Raw genomic sequence first — 21,337 nt, 5'->3', positions numbered from 1 at the left:
CAGAGCACTGTCCCAGCACTGGGGGCTGATGCCGAGCAGAGGCTTTGCAGGCCCAAGAGCTGCTGGAGCCCGGTGCAGAGCTGTATTTTTCCCTGAATTCCCAACGCTGTGGCCTGCGGATAAAGGGATGTTTGTTAGCCGGGCACGCTGTGTTTTGCAGAGCAGAACAATAAAGAGAAAGACACTCACAATGGGAAATTGTGCTTCCTCCTCCCTGTGCGTTCCTCGGGGAGGTGTTGGAGGGGAAAAAAAACGAGAAGAAAGCGGGAAGAGACGGTGACAGGGCAGGGAGTGCGGGCACAGCCGGCACCATGGGAGCAGGCAGCAAAGGCCCACGGGGCCACGGGGCTGCCGGGACACTGCCCGTCCCAGGGCGGTGACAGGGCAGGGGCTGGCTGGGAGCACCCACTCGCCACCTCCCACATCCCCGTGTCCCTGTGCCACCTCTTCTGTGCAGGTTCGACCTTCCCGGAGCCCTCGGCCCCTCCATGGGCCGTATATGACGGAGACGGGACGCAGCAGGAGCTGGGGCAGCACATGGGCTGGGGGCCTTGGATGGGAACAGTGGCTCCCCAAAGGACACACCTGGGGACGGTAAGAGATGGGGCAGGGGGTGCTGGGAAGGAGGGTTGGCACAGTCTGGGGGCTCGATGTCCCCTTTGCACAGTAAAAGTCAGTGAGCCCACCACGGAGCAGGGCCACCTCCTCTGGTCCCCACGGAAGCTGGGGGATTTTCCACTGCCTGTCCCTGACCCCTGCACTCCCCCCAGGCACCGTCCTGCCCCCAGCTCTAAGGATGCACAGGCTGCTCCTGCTTGGCTGCTTCTGGCTCCTGACAGCACCCACAGTGTCCAGCATCTTCCAGAGGCCAACTGGGAGCCCAGGTAGGGAGCGGGGCCTGGGAGGAGGATGGGAGAACCCATTTAGGGAGCAGGACCTGAGGGGAAGACGGGGCACTGCTGTTTGGGGTCAGTGCTGGAGGGCAGAGATGATGCTGGGGGTGTCCAGCTGGGGCAGGGGCTGAGCTGTGCTTCCAGAGGATGCAGGAGAGGGGAAGAGGAGCCAGGAGAGAAACCACCAAATGCTTCTGAGGGTTGAGGGGCGCTCAGGGAGGCGTTGTAGGGGTGTTGGGGCCTCAGCAATGCTCCGTGGTGACCCTTTGCTGAGGCTGCCTGGGGGTGCCACAGCCCCCCCGCGCCTGCAGTACCTGTTGGAGCCCCTGCACTCCACGGTGCACACCCAGCGTGGGGCCACGGCCACCCTGCCCTGCGTCCTGCGCGCCCTGCCCCAAAACTACCGCGTCAAGTGGAGCAAGGTGGAGCCAGCCAACTACCGGGAGAGCATCATCATCATCACCAACGGGCTGTACCACAAGAACTACGGGCCGCTGAGCCCGCGGGTGCACCTGCGGCACAGCCACCGCTACGACGCCTCGCTCACCATCACCAACGTGGCTCTGGAGGACGAGGGGCGCTACCGCTGCCAGCTGGTCAACGGGCTGGACGACGAGAGCGTCTCGCTCACGCTGCACCTTGAAGGTGAGCCTGGGCTCCCCCACCCTGGGGAATGCAGCAGGAGACTGACACCCAGTCCAGCCAGGGACTCTGGGCTGGACTGGAGGTCTGGTGGGTTCAATCCCTGTATGGGCTGTTCACTTAAGAGTTGGACTTGATGATCCTTGTGGGTCCCTTCCAGCTCAGAATGTTCTGTAACTCCTGTCTGCTGTAACTCCTGTCTGTGGCTGGCTGCCTCCAGGCCTTGTTGCACTTATCTTCATCACTGAATCGCTGGGGATATTAAGTCAAAGCCTCCTCAGGGAGAGCATCTCCCTCACCCTGTCCCTGCCCCTCCAGGTGTCGTCTTCCCTTACCAACCCAGCAATGGGCGCTACAAATTCAACTACCACGAAGCCAAGCGAGCCTGCGAGCAGCAGGACTCCCGCCTCGCCACCTACCAGCAGCTGTACAAAGGTGAAGCACTCAAAAAAAGACTCTTCTTCAGCCCAAAAATACACCTGGCTGGGCATGGGGAGGAGGAAAGTGCTGGTGCTGAGCTACCTCTCGCCCCACAGCCTGGACAGAGGGTCTGGACTGGTGCAATGCTGGCTGGATCCTCGACGGGACCGTCCACTACCCCATCATCAACTCGCGGGAGCCTTGCGGTGGCCACCTCCTCCTGCCCGGTGTCCGGACCTACGGGGCCAAGGACAAGCAGAAGGACCGATTTGATGCTTTCTGCTTTACCTCTGCTCTTCAAGGTAGTGCTGGGGTCCCCTGTCCCTCCCACAGAGTCCTGATGCCCCCCAAAATTCGTGCCAGGTCCGGGGGATTTTTCCCAGGGCATCGTGGCAGCTGCTCACCGGCAGTGTCCCCATCCATCCGTCCATCCCCAAGGCCAGGTCTACTTCATCCGGGGCCACCTGAACTTCAAGGAGGCCGGGCAGGCGTGTCGCAACCACGGGGCTGCCATCGCCAAGGTGGGGCAGCTCTACTCGGCCTGGAAGTTCTCCCAGCTGGATCGCTGCGACGGGGGGTGGCTGGCGGACGGCAGCGTGCGCTACCCCATCACCACCCCCCGGGAGCGCTGCGGGGGGCTGCCCAACCCCGGCGTCCGCAGCTTCGGCTTCCCCAGCAAGGAGATGAGGACCTACGGCACCTACTGCTTCGTGGGGAAGTAGGAGGAGAGGTGGGCTGAGCAGACGGGGTGGTGGCGGGACACCAGCCCTCGTCACCCGGGCAGAGAGTTTGAGGTGGGGTATGAAGGGATGGTCTCCCAGAGATTTTGGGTGGTTCGTGCATCATCTGGTGAAGAAATAGAGCTGGATTTAGGTGCTCAGTGCATGCTCTCGTGGAGCTGCTCCCCACGCCCCAGCCTGCTGCAGGACTTGTGGGCTGTTCAAGGCTTGCTGGAGAAGCCAGACCCGTTGCTGGGCCAGGAAGGGGGGCTAATCCAGCCCCCTCAGCAGGCAGCACAGACTCCCCATTCCCCAGCTCCCATGAATCCCTCACCCCATCCTCACTCCCTGCAGCCATGAGGACTCTCTCTGGTGTGAGCACAGAGGACTTGGGCTGGGCATTAACGAGCGTGACTAATGGCGTGTCGCCTTCTCAATTAATAAAGCAACGGCAAAGCTGCACAGCAAAGCCACACTCCTGCCTGGCTCCTTCCCCTGGGACCATCTGGGCCTCTCCACAAGGGGAATTTGACAGGGACTTTCCGTCTCTGATGCCCTGTCCGGGCGTTATCTGTGTTCCAGGCTCCGGGGGTTTCCGGGTGTTGCTGTTTGATACAGCCCAGGAGAGCTATAAAAAGCTGTGGAACTGGCGCAGTGCAGGAGGATTAACAGCCTGGGGAGATGCTGGCATCCTCTGGCACCTGTCTCGTGTGGTAGCAACATCCCAGTTCAAGCCCTGACCAGTGCCCGGTGTCACTGGGCTGTGCGGGCACTTTGGTCTGTGTCTCGCTGCTTCTGTGCCCAGGCTCTCAGTCTGCTGGTGGAGGCTGACATGGTCTCTATTTTGGGGCTGTACAGCCCTACCTGTCCCACCCTGTGCCTGACCCCCCACACCAAATGACCAGGCCACCACTCTGCACCATCCGTTTACTGTTTAATACCCACAGGAGCACGGAGAGGAGGTTTGGGCAACACGTACACAACTCCAAGCCTGCGGTGGTGACTTCTGCCTTTCCTGGGAAGTGCAGAAGCACCCCCACACCCCAGGAGGGTGCTGAGCTGCAGCAGAGCTTGGATGTCCCCATGTCACCCCCCACCAGGGTGTCACAGAATGAGAACCCTTGGGGCAGAGGTGGGAGAAAGAGGCTGAAGGTGATACTGGCATGTCACTGCCATCCCCTGCCCATGGTGTCCCCCTTGATTTCGACTCTGTTGTGTCTGCCGGAACAAAACTCCCGTTGTGCTGCATTTCAGGTCACTGTCGGTTCCTTTCGAGGGGGTCTTTAGTTATTAGGATTTCTTTGTACAGATATAAAACAAACAAGGAGGCAGACACTCAACAGTGAGGTTTCATCCCACGCCGGTGTCCGTGCCGGTGTCCCAGTCCCCATCCCCACGAGCTCCAGGGCCTGGGCAGGTGGTGGCTGCTGCCCTGGGGACTCATTCAGTTGTCACGGGGCTGAGCCAGGCCTGGGGGGGACACAAGAAGGCCCAGGTGAAGGGAAGGCCAGGTGAGCAGATGCCAGGGGAATTCAGGGGGGGCCTGGAGCTCACCGGGGCGACAGGCCAGCTGGGGCGGCTCCCACGTGCCGTCCTCGCGGCAGCGGATGACGGGCGAGCGGCGCGGGACGAGGCCGTGCCGGCACTGGTACCGCGCCGTGGAGCCGATCTCGTAGCGCTGCTTTGGTTTGCCAAAGGCGCGGGCGTTGGTGAGGGCGGGGGGGGGCCCACACTGCACTGCGAGGGGGGTCGGGGTCATTGCAGCCGGCGTGGAGGGACAGCCCCCCCAGCCTGGAGCAAACACTGCCCCATAAACCCCAAACGGGCCGAGGGGCCCACGCACAGGAGCTGTGTGCCCGCTGTGGGGATGGTGGGGAACCCCCGCTTTGGGGGTTGCAGAGGGGCGCAGCCCCAGCCCGGGGTGGGGGAGGCACGGCTTACCCAGCCCCATTTTGCAGGTGTAGGAGAGGTGGTAGTTGCAGGGCACGTCGCTCCACTGGCCCCCGTCGTGCCACACGATGACCACACAGTTCTCACCAGAGAGGAAGTAGCTGTCGGGCTGCCCGGGGTGCCAGTTCTCATAGAGCTGGGGGGACAGGCATGGCAGGGTGCACGGGGCACCCCAGCACACCCTTTAAGTGTGTGTGAGGGGGTTCCTGCACCAGCACACACCCGTCTGCAGCCTCCTGGCTGTGACATCCCCCTCAGGAACGAGGTGCCACCTCCATGCCCATTGGCATGGCCTTGGCACCCCAAATCCCAGAGTCTGGCTTCCCTGAGAATGCTCAGCCCTGCTGAGGGGCTTCAAATCCTGGCCCCAGGGTTGGACCCCAGTGCTGGAGAAGGATGACAAGGTGCCAGGCAGGGTGAGGGGACACGAGGGCACACAAGGGCTTACCCAGCCCGACTTACCAAGGGGCTCCCGTCAGACCACTGGAAATCCCCCTCGATGGTCCGGTCGTTCAAGCCGATCCATTGGTATTCCCTGTACTGGTCTGGGGGGCAGGGGGTGAGCTGGAGGTGGGAACACACCCAGGCAGCCCAGCACCACCTGGCAGGAGGGGGCCGAAGGGTACTGGAGGCTGAATTTGGGGTCTGGGGATGAGTGCGGGGAAGCAGAGGTGTCCCTCCCCCTGCAGCGGGAGGGTGATGGGAGATATGGGGACAAGGGGAGCCCCGAAAGGGACACAGCGGGACCCCCTCGGCCCACACCCCGGAGCGGCGGGGCTGGGCTGGCCGGGAGAGGGCGGCATTGCCCCGGGACCCCGCCGGTCCCTGCCCGTCCCCACGTGTCCCTGCCGGCACCCGCCTGTCCCTGCCGATCCCTTTCTGTTCCTGCAGGTCCCCACCTGGCCTTGCCTGTCCCCACCTGGCCCTGCAGGTCCTCGCCTGTCCTTGCCGGTTCCTGCCTGTTCCTGAATGTCCCTACCTGTCCCTGCCTGTCCCCACCTGTCCCTGCAGGTCCCCACCTGGCTCTGCCTGTCACTGCTTGTCCCTGCCGCTCTCTGCCTGCCTTTGCCTGTCCCTGCAGGTCCCCACCTGGCTCTGCTGGTCCCTTTTCTGGTCTGGCCGGTCCCTGCCTGGCCCTGCAGCCTCTTACCTGTCCATACCTGTCCCCACCTGTCCCTGCAGCTCCCTGCGAGTTCTCTCCCTGTCCCTCTCCTCCTTCACCCTCAAGTCCCTCCAGGCCTCTTTGCTCTCTGTCCTATCCCCACCACTCTTGTCCCTGCTCTCTCTCCCTCTGCCTTCCCCCCTGTCCCTCCACAGCTGCTTTCAGGAGGGTTATTGCTTTGCCTTCAAATTTACTTGCATATGTCCACCCCTCTGCCGGTCTGTCCACTTGTCATTAGATCATGGAATCGTTTAGGTTGGAAAAGCTCTCCAAGACCACCAAGTCCAACCATTCCCCAGCACTGCCAAGGCCACCACTAATCCATGTCCCCAAGTGCCACATCCACATGTCTGTTAAATCCCTCCAGGGCTGGACAGCCTGTGCCAGTGCCTGACCACCCTTCCATGAAGAAGTTTTCCCAATGTCCAACCTAAACCTCTCCTGGTGCAACTGAGGCCATTTCCTCTTGTCCTGTCACTTGTTACCTGGGAGAAGAGCCTGACCCCCACTCGGCTCTCACCTTCTGTCAGGGAGTTGGAGAGAGTGAGAAGGTCCCCCTTGAACCTCCTTTCCTCCACGCTGAGCCCCCCCCAACTCCCTCAGCTGCTCCTGGTGCTCCAGACCCTTCCCCAGCTCCATTCCCCTTCTGTGCTCACACTCCAGCCCCTCAATGTCTTTCTCGTCATGAGGGGCCCAAGACTGAGCCTATCTGCTCCCATGTCTCTCCATGTTACTATCCATCTTCTCCCATGTCTATCCATGCATCTGTCTACCTGTCCATCCACCCACCCATCAGCTCTGAAGGGCCAGGCTCTGCCTCAGCTCTTGGCTACTTTTTTGGCTTAAGGTTTAAAACTTGCAGACGAGGACTGAGGGTCATTGGGCAGTGGTCCAGGGGTGTGCAGCAGGGTCTGGGGTGACATCACATACCATTAATGAAGTCCTGCTCTTCAGGGGTCAGGATGGTGGCAAGGTGTCCCCCGTAATGTCTGCACTGGGTCTCTGCGTCCTCCCAGCTCCTCCGGGTGGAGAAGTGCTTGTAACAGGCTCCCTGGAAGCTGTCCCAGCCGGGGCTGCACCTCCTCAGCGCTGAGCCCCGGCGGGGAGCAAGGAGGGAGAGAGGAGAGGGTCAGGGTGATGGAGCCCAACTCACCCCAGACTCCTTGATTTCCCCACTTTTATGTCTCCTGAGCCGCTGCTTCAGCAGCTGAGATGGCAGCAGGACCTGGACAGGGGCAACCCGGTGTGGCCACGGTGGGACCTGGGGGACTCACGTCTTTCACAGCTGCTGCCTCCATAGCCGGGCAGGCACAGGCAGGTGACGTGGGTGTCGTCCTCTGTGCAGGTCCCTCCGTTCAGGCAGGGGTTGGGGACACAGCCACCTGCAAGGCACACGCAGCCGTCCTCACCGCGGGGGCTCGGGGACCTTGTCAGTGCCCAGCATCGCCAGAGCCTCATCCCTGTGTGTCCCACAGCCACCAGGTCTCTGAGCTGACCCCTGGGGCCAGCCAGTGTGGAGCAGGTGAAGGACTCGGGTGATGTGCCCAGAGCCATCCCACGCTGCCCTTTGTCCACGGGATGGACCCATCTTAGCTGCCCTGGCCCAGAACTGGCCGGACCTGGGGCTTTGGCCTCCCCTCAGGGCACAGAGACATGAGCTGGATGCTCTCATCCTCCACATCAGTGGTCTGGCTGCCATGCCAGCCCCTGGCCCGCTCCTGCTGCCCGGGCACAGCTCCTGCTTTCCCCTGGAGTGACGCAGCAGTTGTACTTTGGGAGGGGAACACACAAAGGATAAACCCTTCGGCACCTCCTGGCCGCACATCCTCAGCCTGGCAGCAAGGTGAGCCACATGCCTGCCCCTCTGGTGTCACCTTCAGCCTGGCCAGGGCTGATAACTCAGCCGGTGCTGTCCCCAGCCCGCGTGTCCCCAGCAGCCCGTTACGGTCATTAATGCACCCGGAGCACACCGTGTGCTTCCAGCCCAGCTCAAGAGTGTGATGAAGGGTTGCTGCCAGCACCAGCCGAGCGAGGACTGAAAGTCCTTGGCCTCCTTCATCCTAATGGTGCCCCATTTCATGGGCCTTGGCTCAGTGGAGACGTGACAAGGGTGATGCTGTCACCCTCACCCATCCCCAGGCGCCATCACCTCCCCACAAGGTGCCAGCAGCTCACTCGGGACATCCAGCTCGTCCCCAGCAGACCGAGGAATGGGGAGGGATGGGCGATTTAGGGCCCTAACATCTTCCTGGGCAGGCATCTCTCCTTGCCAGGGCAAGGGCAACCACCCCACAAGGTCTTGCCACCCTCCATAGAGCCTCCTTCACGCCACGGGACCAGGCAGGGCACTGCCAGAGCAGGGGGGGAGGGACCTCACATGGTACCCTCTGCTGCAGCTGCCCTTGCAGGGAACAGGGGGGTAGGGTCTTGGCTGCTGTGCACTGCATTGGAGCTGGGAGCATCCCTTGGGGCGGGGGGGCAGAGGGTGGGTCTGGGTGGGTGACACCCACCTGCAGCAGTTCATGCACCCACCACTCACCCATCTCAGCCCTCCTGTGGGGGAACCAGGGCTGGGGTGAGGGGGAAACTGCCCCCTGGGGGGACTGCAGCAATTTTGGGGTACTTGGTCACCAAAGGCAAGGTTCTCTTGAGGCTCTGCACCCCACGACCCATCGGTGCCCCCATGTTTCCCCCTGCTCATGTCACGCAGCCCTCGCCCCTCCTCCCGGGGCAGCGTGGGGTGACCCATCCCCAGGGGGGCCACATGGAGCATGCAAAGCAGCCGTACCCCCCAGACCTCAGGGGGGGTCCCATCCACCCCATTTCTAGGGACTCACAGGGCCAGAGGGTGGGGGATTAGTTCGTCAGTGGGAGAGGCGCGTGGGCAGCAGGCGCAAGGACGAAGGGAAGAGCTCGCCGAGATGCTTGTTCTAGAAAGCTTTTAATTCCCTTTATTAGTACCACGGTTAGTCAGAGCAGGGGCTGGGGCTGCCTTTTGCTTATTGGGCTTTTTCATGGAAACAGTCATTAAAACACTTCACAGAAGTAGAAGAGATTTAAGTGCATGCAGACCTCGGACCAATTTGTTTGACAAATATGTGCTTCTCTGGACCTGTAACCTTCCCTTACCCAGCTGAGGAGGAGAGAGAGAGAGAGACAGACGGACGGACAGACAAAGGGAAGCACAGCATGAAGGAAAGGTGTTGACTTTCTCTATTGCCAAAGAGCAGCCAAGAGGGCTGCCCCGAGGGCGAGGGTGGCACGGCGGGGACCCCCGGCCGAGCTGGCGCCTGCCCCGACGCTGGCCCGCTCCGTGGGGAGGGCGGGCAGGGGCACAGCCGTGCTGGGGGCCGGGTCTCCCAACGGGGTTCCCGCCAGGGTCACCCCAGAGCTGCCAGTACGGGGAGAGGTGAGGCCATCCCTGCGGGTCCCACCTGGTTCTCCAGGAACGGCTGCAAGGAAACCCTCCACGGTTGCAACGGAGGGAGCAGGTTGCTCTTCCTCCTCCTCCTCCTCCTCCCGGGAAGGTGCAGCAGGCATCCCGCGGTCAGCGCCCGGGGGTCGCGGCACAGCCTCCTCTTCTTCCAGGGCTGGGGCGCGGCTGCCGCCGGGCACCGCCGTTGCCTCCGCTGCGGGGACGGTGCTCCCGTCCCCCGGGGCCGCAGGCGAGGGGAACCACGGGGCCCCTGACAGCTCCTCTCCCTCCTCCTGCGGCTGCGAGGGCGCAGCGGGCAGCGGGGAAGCCCCGAGGCTTTCGACCACGTCTCCGGAGAGCTCGGCGTCTTCAGCGGCGGGGACGGGGCTGCTCGTCCCGCCGGGCTTGTGGCGCTCTGTCGAGGTGGCAGAAGCGGCACCGGTTGGCGATGGCACACGGTGCCCAGGTGCCCCAGGGCTGGCAGTGTGGGCCGGCCGCCCCATGGAGTCCCGCGGGCGGTCGGGGCGGTGTGCGGGGGCGGCAGGGCTGGGCGGCCGGGGAAAGCCCTCAGGAGGCTCCGTGTCACCTGCTGGGACAGCGGTGGGTCCCTCTGCGCCCAGCCGCGGGGCCACGGAGAGTGTCTCTGTGCCGGGGGCTCCGTCCGGCTCCAGGCTGCGGTCTCGCCCTCCACCCGGGCTCTCCGCTGATGTGCTGCCAGGGCCCCTGCCCGGCGCTGCTCCCTGTTCTTCCTCTGCAAAGGGCAAGGCAGAAAGGCAGTGAGACACCTGCGCCGGGAGCCAGCCAGACCAAGGGGCCGCGGGCTCCGGCATCTCCCGCCAGCGCTGCCGACCCTCCCCCGGTGGGCAGAGCCGGGGGGGCGATGCCAGCACAGAGGTGCGCGGGGAGATGGAAGCGGCCCCGAGCCCGTGTGACACTGTCTCCTCTGAACCGGCACGGCTGACAGCTCTGGTTTGACCACTGCCAAGCCCAGCCCTGGCTTGTCTGTGGCAGGGGCCGTGCTCAGCCCCTCACCACTGTGCCTGGCCTCCTTTCCCTCCAGCTGCCAGCGCCCTTGTCCAGCTCCTTGCTCTGCTAAACTACGGTCCAGCACCGACCCTGCACGCTGGACTGTGGCTGAGGGAGGGACACAACGGATGTCCCCACGCCAGTGCACAGCCCTACACCAAGACACCAGTGCACCAGCCATGGGGGCTCCCTCTGCAGGAGGGACAGGGACAGCAGGGGTGACCTGGGCACCCACGGGTGCCTCCAACCTCTCCTCGCAATCCTGGGGCCTCTGTGCCTGCTGTTCCTCTCTGTGTCCCAGCCCTGGCACGGCCACAGCAGCTGCTCAACCTACCAGTGTGGGACAGTCCGTGCCTGGCCACGGTGGCTGCCCCACTGTCCCTGTCCCCCCGTCCTCCTTCACAGGGCGTGGGCTCCCCAGCTTTGCACCGCAGCTAAGTGGGACACCTGCCTTGGGGACGGCTGGGGCCGTGGGGAAAGGGGAGGCAGGGGTGGGGTGACCTGAGGACACGGAGGTATCTAGTGGGGGGTGCCGGGCCCCTGGCCCTGGTGTGTCTTCGGGGGACGGGCTCGGCTTTTCCAGCTCAGCGTCCTCAAAGAAAGGGACGGCGTAAATAGCCCCTCGCGACTCAAGCTCCACTGGTGCTCTGGGCAGCTGCAGCTCCTCCAGCTTTTCTGCCACTGTGACAATCTCCTGGAGGAGATTCTCCTCGGGCTCTTGGGCTTGGTATTTTCCTGCAGCCTCAGGGAAAGAGTTTGTCCCTTCTGTGGGCAGAAAGAAAGTGGGATATTACTGCCCTGTCCTGGCCCAGTGGCAGGCAGAGATGCCCTCACCCCACAGTGGGGCTGGAGTCCTGGCACCCCTGCAGGGACTCAGCTGTCATTGACCTCCCCTTCCCCACCTAAAGAGGGTCAGCACGGGGCAGGATCAGGCCCTCCCAGTTGCTGTTGGAGCCAGAAGAGCCAACAGCCCCAGTGGGAGCTTTGGGGCTTGGCAGCACGTAGGGGGGCCAGATCCTTAACCCTGCATTCCCCTCTCAGGAACGGTCCTTCTCCACACCCCCACCCCCACCCCGGGGAGAGCAGACATGCACGGGGAGTTAGTGTGTTACAGGGGGCTCGGATTCACGGGACGGGTCCATCCTGCCTAACCCATCCTGCCTAACCCTGCTGAGAGGTGGGGAATCTGAGGCACGGAGATGTGCAGCATCCAGCCGGTCCGGGGGCAGTGTCCCCGTACTGCCCCGAGGGGATACACGGAGAGGTGGGATCGGGCAGGAGGAGTGGAGAAGCAGCTCTTCCTCCCTCCGTGCCCATTATCCCTGCAGCTCATCACCTACGGGGCTCGCCAGCGGTGCAGGCAGTGCTGTGCCACTGCCCACGGGTCTCCTCCCTGCCCACCGTGGGAGGTATTGCCCCAAACCAGCCTGGCAGGCTGTGTTCCACAGTCCCCAGGACCCAGCAGTGCCCCCCAGGCCAGCAGCTGTGCTCACAGAGCTCACACAGACCGACGGTGCCACGCAGGACATGCCTGTTCCACCACGATCTAGTGGCGCAGTACTGAGGACATGCAGGGCATCCCTGCTCTGTCGTGACATATCAGCATGCGCTGCTGAGACCACGCGGAGCACCCCCCTCTACCCAGAGCTATCAGCATGCAGGATCAGGACCATGCAGGTTATCCCTCCCCGGTCACGACATGCAGCCTGGAGACCATGCAAGACATTCCTATCCTACCGCGGTAAGTCAAGATGGCACAAAACACCCCTGCCCGCCCTATCGCGACAGCGCAGCGCGCGGCACGGAGAACATGCAGGGATCCCGACGCGATCCCGACCCTTCAGGACAGCCCGTCTCTGCTGCACGCAGCGCACTCGGGTGGCCTGGGGGTGGCACCTCGCACCCGCCGGGCACCTGACGGCCCTGCCAGAGCCTTCCCGAGGCCTCCCGCCGGTCCCTGCCCAGGAGCACCCGCGGGCCGCGGGGTAGTGCCCCTCTTTACCTCGGAAACAGTACGCATCGTATCTGCTCTGGGCATCGGGGAATCCCGTCTGGTTGCGGAAGAGGAAGATGGTTTTGACACCCGGCAGGGCTCCGCCGCAGCGCTCCCGAGGGGTGACGATGGGGTAGCGGACGCTGCCGTCGGCCAGCCAGCCGGGGCTGCAGGCGTCCAGCCCCGCGTTCCAGGCCGCGTAGAGCTGCCCCGGGCTCGCCAGCTCCGCGCCCAGCGCCCGGCAGCGCTCCACCGCCTCCTCCAGCGTGAACCTGGCTGGGGCCGTCTCCAAAAAGATCTCCCCTGCGAAGAGAGGAAGGAGACGGGGCGTCAGAGCTGGGGAGGGGGGCAGGGGCTGCGAGAGCCCCCTCACCTCCTCCGCTCTCCGCACGACCCCAGGAGCTGGCGTGGAGGTGGGGACTCCAGCGTGTGGAGGCACACCAGGGGCTGGAGGAGCCTGCCTATATCCCTGCCTTCCTTCTTGCCTTCCTCCTTGCCTTCCTCCTTGCCTGCATCCCTGTCTTCCTCCCTGCCTGCATCCCTGCCTCCTGTTTCCCTGCACACGCACGTGGCAACCACAGTGCAGGCATGGCTGGAGCTCTTGTGCCACATGGGATTCCTGCCCTTGCAAACAGAGCTGAGACTTTGAAGCTTCCATGAACCATGAACAGGACCACAGATGAGCAGGTCTTCACCCTGCACAGCACAATCCACAAGCAGGACATTTCTAAGGGGGATCTGCAAGCCCAGTGGATACTGTGGTGGGGCTTCACACTGAGTTCTGGGCACATCACATGTCAGCCCCCACAACCACACTGATCTCCCTGTCCCAGCACATCGTGCCCTGCACACAGGCAACCTGTCCCTTGTCCCTGCCACCCTGCCTGGCATCACCCCAACCGACCCCACAACAGCTGCTGCCACCAGTGGGGAGCCCCATCAGGGCCCAGAGGAGGGACTGACCACTCCCCACACACACGGCTGGGTGGGATCTGCAGCACCACAGCATGTGCAAAGCATGGTACGAGCACAACCAAACCCCAAACCACCTCGCAGCGTTACCCACGCTCTGCTGCCAAACCAGGGCAGATCACCGTGGGCACACTCCAGCCCGGGCACTGCCTGCTTCAAGAGAGAGAGCCCCCCATCCTCCCAAACCGAACCAGAATGCTTTAGGAAGCAGCACAGCAAGTCCCCACGGCCTGGAGCCAGAGCCTGAGGTTCAGGGCAGCTTTTTCCTTGGATTCACAACTGGTTACAGGGGCGAGTTAGTGTGGGAGCAAAAGCAGGGGAGGGTAAGAGGGGACTGGTGGCACCGCAGGCACCTGGGAGGTCCTCAGCGTAGCAGTACACGTCGTACATGTCCTCTGGGTCCACCACCCCGTAGTTCCTGACCCCAGGAAAGCCATTCATGTCTCCGTAACAGGCCTCGCGGGGTGTCTGGATGGGGTACCTGGGGCAGGAGAGCACAGGGGAGGGTTGGTGACTCACAGAAGGATGATGGGGGGAGGCAGTGGGTGCAATGCCCAGGTGGCTGCGGTGCCCACCTGACGGTCTGGTCGGCGATCCAGCCGGCGTCACACTGCTCGTAGCCGCCCAGATAGGCAGCGTAGAGCTGCTCGGGGGTGGCAATGCTGGCACCGATCCGGGCACAAGCTTCCTGCGCCTCGGCAAAGGTGTAGGCGTAGCGCATGGAGCCCTCCCGGTAGTGAAACACCACCCCTGGGGGAGGACAAAGGCGTGGGCAGGGGACTTCGTGGCAGCCCCCCCTGAGTGGGTGCAGATGCACCTGGGGGGGCATTTGCTGAGCCAGAAGAGGGCCCCAACCCACCCCAAGCCCCACCTTGGAGTACCTTTGACTTTGACATGGAGGATGTCGTGGCCGTCCTCGATGCCGTGCTGCACGTCGCAGCGGTAGATCCCCGAGTCGTTGGGCCGCAGCTCGGTGAGCAGGAGGGAGGCGTTGGTGTAGCGCTGGTGGAAGATGGGCAGGGAGGCGCGCAGGCGATAGTCCTCGCTCACCTTCACCCTGTCCCCCCGAGCTACCAAGATCTCCACCTCTCTGCCCTCAGAGATGAAGGTCCACTTGACCCGGGGGGTTCCCAGGACAGCCCGGCGGCCACCCGTGCCGGCAGTGGGCTGGGGGCCAAGGTAGGTGATGAGGCAGGGGATGGTGATGTCGCCTGCCAGCACAGGGTCGAGGGCTGGGTGGCGTGGGATGGAGACCTGCAGAGCCTTGAGGTCCTCTGGGTGGGAGAAGAGAGGAGCTGTGAGCAGGACGAGGGTGGGGGCCCCTCTGAAGCCCCCACTATGGGGCACAGACGGGGCAGGGAGTGACGCAGATGCGGCCGATGATGCCGAGTTACCTGTGCCATCTCCGGGGCCAAACACCTGCGGGGCCACTGTGGGGGCAAACACCCAGAGCAGCAGCAGCGGGAGGGCTGGGGCCATGCTCTGCCCTGCAAGGGGGGAGCAAAAACCACCAGCTGTGCTTAGAATCCAAAAAAGTATCAGAAACATCCCATCCCTGCACGAGCGAGAGAGCTCAGGGGGAGCCCCCGGCCCATCTGTGCAGGGATGGGATGTCAGGGCACAGAGGGAGAGGCAGCACTGGCACGGCCGCAGGGCATGACCTGGACCCTTGGACAGTGGAGAGGAGAGGGAAGAGAAGGAAATGTGCCCTGGTTAACAGGAGGAAGGAGACAGCATGAGCTCCCAGGACCATTGGCTGGGAGCCACTGGGTACCATCCAGCCCCAGCAACCTTCCCTGGAGCCGGGTCCCCTGGGGACAGCAGAGTCCAACCTGGCACCGACGGCACGGAAGGTCTGAGCCCAAGCGCTGGCCACAGCGGGCAGGGAGGCGATGCCAGCGGCCGCGGTGCCGCCGTGAGAAACCTTGGGAAGGGTTCTAACAGCGGGTTAGAGCAGGAAAGAGGCAGCGAGGGAGGCGAGCGAGCAAGCGGGGCACATGCGTGTGCTCGTGCCGCTCCACGCGTGTCGCAGAGCTCGCACGTGCGGGTGTGCACACGCGTGTGCCTGTGCTCGTGCACGTGTGTGCTGAAGAGGGAGTGTTTGTGGAGGGGGTTGAGGTCAGCGAGCCGCTGGGGAGGGGTGACAGCCCAGGGCACACAAAGCACAGGGCAGAGGGGGAGGGAAGGAGCAGGGCGGCTTCTTTGCCATTCAGCTCACGCCGGAGGCTCCCTGCGCGCGGGCTGGGAAAACCGGGGCTGACCAAAGCAGCCATTATGTCCCAGGCCTCTCTCAGGCTGCCTGGCACAAAGGGCTCTCACCGGAGGGCTGGGGAACCAGCACTGAAAGGAGAGCCCGGTGGCCAGCACCGCCATCACCGGCCCCCAGCCCTCCCCAGGGAGCAGCTCAGGGGATGCCAGGCATGTCAGGAGGGGCTCCGGCTGCCCACGGCCTCTTGCAGCCCTCCGGAGGGGAGGGTGATGCTGGGCAATGTGGGGAGATTCCCCTGCATGATGCACAGCCCTGATACCCCCTCACCCCTCTGCAGAGGCTCCTCAGGGGGCTGGGAGCTCCTCAGCCCCCCATGCCAGGATTGCATCACACCGTTCCCTGGGAACGGAGCACCCTGAGCCTCAGAGCAGCTTTGTGATTTATGAGCTCTTTGTGCTGCATTGATTTCGGCAGCCACAGTAGTGGCTTGGGCAGCTCCACAGCAGATCGCTGGCTGCCAGGGCCAGCCTGCTGGGAGGCTGTCCTGGTCACCTGCATCCCTCTGCAAACTGTGCTCCTGGAGTGTGCCCAGGGGACCACTGCTCCGGGGAGAGGTGTGAGTACAGCCCCCAGCACTGAGCACTGTGCACTCACACCCCAGCATCATGCAACCAAGGATGTCCAGGCACCACCCACCACGGACATACAGCCCTGGCACCACATAACCATGGACATACAGCCCTTGGCATCACCCACTATGGACATACAGCCCTTGGCACCACCCACTATGGACATACAGCCCCTGGCACCACACATCATGGATGTCCAGTCCCTGCTATCACACAGCCATGGACATACAGCCCCTGGCACCACGTAGCGATGAATGTACATCCTCTGGCACCACACACTAAGGATGTCCAGTCCCTGGCACCACACACCATGGATGTACAGCCCCTGGCACCAAGCAGCATGAATGCACAGCTCCTAGCACCAAGATCTGTGGACATACAACCCTGGCATTGCACAGCCATGGACATACAGCCCCTGGCACCAAACATCATGGACATACCGCATCTGGCACTGCACAGCCATGGGTGTACAGCCCCTGGCACCAAGCACCATACATGCATAGTTCCTAGCACCAAGATCTGTGGACTTGAAGCCCCTGGCGCCCCACATTATGTACATCCCTGGCACCACCCAACATGGACTTACAGCCCCTGGAAACACACACCAAGGATGTACAGCCCCTGGCACCACACCCCATGGATGTATAGCCCCTGGCACCAAGCACCATGCATGCACAGCTCCTGGCAGAAGCTCCATGGTCTTACAGCCTCTGGCACCCCACATCATGGATGCACAGCCCCTGGCACCACCCACTGTGGACATACAGCCCGTGGCATGACACACAATCGACGTCCAGCCCCTGGCACCACGCACCATGGACATACAGCCCATGGCACCAAGCACCATGGACATACAACCCCTCGCACCAAGCACCATGGACATACAACCCCTGGCATCAACACCATGGACATACAGCCCCTGGAACCACTCATCATGGACATACAGCCCATGGCACCACACACCATCAATGTCCAGCCCCTGGCACCACACACCGTGGACATACAGCATCTGGCACCACACAGCCACGGGTGTACCACACAGCCCCTGGTACCACACATCATGGACATACAGTCCCTGGCACCACGCACCGTGAACGCCAACCATCATGTGTAGACCACAAACCTCCCCTTCCCAGCAGGAGCTCAGCAGGGGCAGCGAAGCTCAATCGCCCGGGACCCAGCTGGGGGTGTCAGGGCCAAGCCAGGGGCTTTCTCTGCTCCGGACGGATCATCTGAATGCAGCCCCGCGGCTCTGGAGTGAGGGACAAAACCCTCCTGCGCGGCCGCCGTGGCCGGGCTCCAGTGTGGGGGTTGGCTGCCACCCCCGGGGCGGCCAAGCGAGGAAGGCTTTTGTCACGGGCACCTTTTCTTCCCATCCCCAAGGCGCCGCGGTGGCGCGGGCAGCAGCCACGAAGCCCCAGGGAGGGAATCCAAGTGATAAAGCTCTGCAGGAATGGGGCAAACTGGGCTGAGTGGTCTCTGCTCCCTTCCCGTGCCCGTCCCTGGCTGGACCAGCGTGCTGACACCAGGAATGGGATGTGGAGAGGGTTAAACTCTGCCCATGGGTGACGTCCTGAGGTCCCCGAGTCCCATGATGGCAAGAGACTCTCAGCCATCAAATCTGGGGCTTGAGGTTGGATTTTTGGCTTGGTTTTTTTCTTATTTTCCACAGATGGAAAATCTTTTGACCCACACATCATGAGGGAAAAGCTGGGAGCAGGAGTAGGGAAGGGCAGCCAAAAAGGTTGAAGAGGAGGAATGGCAGAGGCTCAATTGTCTCTGAGACCTCAGAGCTCAGCAGATGCCAGGGATGCCAGACAAAGGCACGCACGCGGCAGGGCCAGCTAACCTCCATTTCCATGGGAAACCAGGTGGAAAATGGAGCCGAAGACTATTTTGGGACAGGAGCGATCTTTCTTTCTCCCTTGAGCTCGGCCCTCCTTTCAGAGGCGGCTCCTTGAACGTGGCAGGGCCAGCAGGATTTGGGGCTGCAGCACCTGGTCCAGGGCGCAAGGAGATGCTGCGAGGGGACGGTCGTGGGAGGGGGTCCCTTCTCATCTCGGAAGAGGGGCTTTCTCCTCCGCAGCCCCTCGTCCCCTCCACGTGACGGTTACTCATCCCGGCTCCCAAGGTGCCCTGCCAGCCCGCAGCGAGCCGGAGGAGGGGGGCGCAGAGCGGTGGCTTTCCAGGGATGCTCAGCTGCAGAATGAGTCAGCAGCCGCCGGCACAGCCTGGCCCCGCTCCAGCCCCATCCCCACCAATGCAAAGGGCTCCGGACACCCCGCTGCCGCCCCGGCTGCCGGGCGGACCCGCAGCCACGGTTCGCTTGTGGCTGCGCCGTGTCCGTCCCCCCCCGCGGTGCTGCAAACTGGCGCTGCGTCCAGGATTCGTCCCCACCCCCGCGGGTGGGTGGGGCGCGACCATCGGAGGGGTCCCCGGAGCTGGGCAGTGCCAGGGACATGCCAGCTCAGGGTATGCAGCGGGAAGAGCCCGGCAGCCTCTTGGCAGCAGCCGCTGGCAGAGCTTAAAGGGCCGGAAGCAGGTGGGGAGAGCGGGGCGGGGAGGGGTCCCTCCAGCTGCCAGAACCCCCCGCCCCCCACCCCAGCAGGGAGAAAGGGGCTCCTTGTTGCAGGGCTGGGCTGTGGGAAGTGTCCCCGGTCCGCGGGAGCCCAGGGAGGGTCCCTGGGGAGATACAGTCCCGCACGGAGGGGTGGGGACCGGAGCAGACCCCGCAGGAACCCTCCAGGGACACGTGAGCATGTGCACCCCCCGTAAGTGTGTCACACACACACGTGAAGGTTTGCACGCCCTTCCCCGGCTGTGGGGCTCCGGTGGGGAAAGTGAGGCACCAGGTGGGACAGAAGCGTGGGGTGGAGGACGGGGGGGTCCCAGACTTCAGTGCTGCTGCTCAGGTGGGACCCAGCCCCGCTGCCGCTCACCAGCAAACTCGCATCTCGCCGTTCCCAGAGCAAGATCACCTGATCTCCCAGTTTTCCCAGCCTAAATCCATTCCCTGAAAAGCGGGGGATCACCCTCTCTCTCTGCCCAGGAGCTGGAAAAGGCTCCGGGCTGGGGCAGAGGGAGTTTCTCCCACCCCCCGGCAGCCAAAAGGAAGAGCAACAGGTTCTGGGTTGGGCTGAGGCGGGAGAAGTCGGCGTGACGGGAGCAGCGGTCCCTTGCAGGGATGCTCAAGGGCAGCCCCTTCGTCCCGGGGACGAAATGCTCTGACTGCGGGAGGGGAAGCGGATTGCAGCAAACGGCCCCCACCTGGGGCACCCCACGGGGCACCTGGGGTTCACACTGGGGCTGCTCGGCTGGGAAGAGCCATGAAAATCCTCAAAAATTTTCCCCCGGGCCCTCCCGTCCCCCTCACTGGGACAGAGCCAGAGATTGGAGCCGAGAGAGCTGGGGGAGGACAGGGAGACCCGGCGGTGCCCTACAGCCACCCCAAACCCTGGGCTCGTCCCCAGCCCCCTGGGAATGGGCACTTTTGCCCCTAAACCCCTCCCCCTCCACGGGGAGTAGCGACACGGCCGGGCAGGAGCGGCGGGAGCCGGACCCCTGCCCAGCTCCGTGCCTCAGTTTCCCTTTCCACTGCTACCCTGACTGCAGCCTCCTTGGGACAAGGACCCCACGAGAGACTCTGCAGGACAGACGGGGAGGGCTCCTCCTTGACGGGACACCCCAGACCCGTCCTGAATCCCCGGCCCCTCTCCCAAAACAGGGGGCCCGTGGGAGCAGCTGCTTAAACAGCCCGGTAAATCGCCCTTATCCCCAACCCCTTCGAGCCCCGCTGCGGGACGGGCTGGGCTCCAGGCTGCAGCAGCCAGGCAGTACCAAAGTCCTTTCTCCATCCAACTTCGCAAAAACCCCCCCAACCCCGCTCTGCCTCCGGCGCTGCGGAGCCGCTTCAAGCTGATCCCTTAGAAAAAAAACTTGCAGCGCGGTGCTGTGCTCGGGGGCGCCGGTGACAAGGACAAACCTCCCCGAAGCGGCACCGCGGGGACCCCCAGGTCCCAGTATCCCCCCGCTGCAGGGCAGGAGGATGCCCTGTGCCCCCCGCGGGGAAAAGCACGGGGGAAGCTCTGGGCATCCCCACGCCGGCTCAGCTCCCGTCTCACTTTCCGCCCGTGGGGAGGTGAAATGCGATCCTGAGATGAAAAGCGCAGTACGGCAGCGCCCCGGGGACACCGCAGCGCCCGGGGCACGGCCGGCCCCGCACCGCCGGGGGACATCGCCGGCCCCACGCGCTCCCCGCATCCCACCTGGCTCCGTGCGTGGCGGCAGCCCCGCGGCGGGGGCCCCTCTGTGCGGCGGGGGAAACGGGGGGTCCCCTTGCCCGGGGTCCCGGTGCGGGGCTGAGCTGCGGCTCCTCCGGGGCAGCGCGGGCAGCGGGCGGCAGCAGGTTGGCAGGACGGCTGGGAAAGAGCTGCACCAGGCATAAGTGCAGGCACCGAGAAAAGAGGCTTCTGTGTGTGTGTGTGTCCGTGTCCTCCACTCTTCTTTTTTTTTTCCTTCCCCTTTCCCTCCTCCTTTTATATTTATTCCTTCCCCTAATTAAGAAGGGAAAAAAAAAAAAAATATAGTACCTTTTTTGCAGGCTCCTCTTCCCTCCCCTTCCCTCCCTCCTTTCAGCTGTCAAACCCCGCACTAGATGAGAATGCTCAGCCCGGTTCACTGTGTTTAACCAACTTCAGCAAATTGTGGGCGATGCAGCCGGCACATTTTTCCCCGTACCCCTGCCTTAGCTACTGTTGTTCCCCCTACCTCATCCCCCTTCATTTCACTTGAATGTACCTTGTGATGGTTATCCTAATATTGGGCAGGCTTCATAGGACTTAGAGTTTACCACATGCGGTTTCCCATGACCGCAGCGAGTCTTATTTGCAAAATTCCCCTTCTCTGCTAGCCACAGTTGTTGGATCACCGATCCTTGTTGCCGAGGGACCCTTTGCCAGCCCCAAAAGTGTGTTGGGAGCAGCCAGATCCCACCTCCTGACACAGCACTCACAGCCAAACTTGGTCCAGCAGAGAGACACGCCGTGCCTCAGTTTACCCGCCTGCGTCTGTGTCAGGGTTAATTTACGCCAGGATAATTTATGAATCTTTAGGCTTGAATGCTTGTTCCTGGAGGGATGTGTGGGGACCTGGGCACCCAGTGGGGTCCTGGGGCAGCTGGAGCCCCTCATCTGCAGACCCAAACCCCTTGGCAGAAGGGCAGCTCTGGCATTGGGGCTTTTTTTAGCCAGATCTTCCTCAAACTTTCCCTGGCACGGAGCACCCCCTGCCCGGGGGGGGCTGGCGCGG

At 63.2% G+C, this 21,337-nt stretch overlaps 2 protein-coding genes across 5 annotated transcripts; one reads left to right on the top strand and one right to left on the bottom strand.

Moving 5' to 3' along the window:
• The first annotated feature begins 258 nt into the window (after positions 1-258).
• HAPLN2 (hyaluronan and proteoglycan link protein 2) lies at positions 259-3,143 on the top strand. The gene is made up of 6 exons (XM_027742493.2): positions 259-594; positions 771-884; positions 1,188-1,538; positions 1,854-1,970; positions 2,072-2,257; positions 2,394-3,143. Exons 2-6 carry the CDS (start codon positions 797-799, stop codon positions 2,675-2,677), a joined length of 1,026 nt encoding a protein of 341 aa, XP_027598294.1. The 5' UTR covers positions 259-594; positions 771-796; the 3' UTR covers positions 2,678-3,143.
• Positions 3,144-3,587: 444 nt separating this feature from the next.
• Positions 3,588-20,521, bottom strand: BCAN (brevican). 4 transcript variants are annotated; one of them, XM_027742488.2, is made up of 15 exons: positions 20,296-20,521; positions 14,587-14,679; positions 14,074-14,466; positions 13,768-13,942; positions 13,546-13,673; positions 12,230-12,523; positions 10,729-10,992; positions 9,788-9,952; positions 9,221-9,616; positions 7,061-7,168; positions 6,717-6,875; positions 5,087-5,169; positions 4,616-4,760; positions 4,229-4,411; positions 3,588-4,144 (listed from the first exon to the last, which is right to left on the bottom strand). In XM_027742488.2, exons 2-15 carry the CDS (start codon positions 14,669-14,671, stop codon positions 4,119-4,121), a joined length of 2,604 nt encoding a protein of 867 aa, XP_027598289.1. In that variant the 5' UTR covers positions 14,672-14,679; positions 20,296-20,521; the 3' UTR covers positions 3,588-4,118. The 4 variants fall into 4 exon arrangements, with proteins under 4 accessions (XP_027598289.1, XP_027598288.1, XP_027598291.1 ...); XM_027742487.2 differs by lacking the exon at positions 20,296-20,521 and adding an exon at positions 17,120-18,232; XM_027742490.2 differs by lacking the exons at positions 10,729-10,992; positions 20,296-20,521 and adding an exon at positions 17,120-18,232.
• Positions 20,522-21,337: the final 816 nt, after the last annotated feature.

This window comes from Pipra filicauda, unplaced genomic scaffold (genome assembly GCF_003945595.2).
Source record: "Pipra filicauda isolate LSUMZ 115617 unplaced genomic scaffold, ASM394559v2 scaffold453_size531900_pilon, whole genome shotgun sequence".
Taxonomy (NCBI): Eukaryota; Metazoa; Chordata; class Aves; order Passeriformes; family Pipridae; genus Pipra; species Pipra filicauda.
The sequence above is the reverse complement of the archived record's forward strand: the minus strand, read 5'-3'. Positions and strand labels throughout refer to the sequence as shown.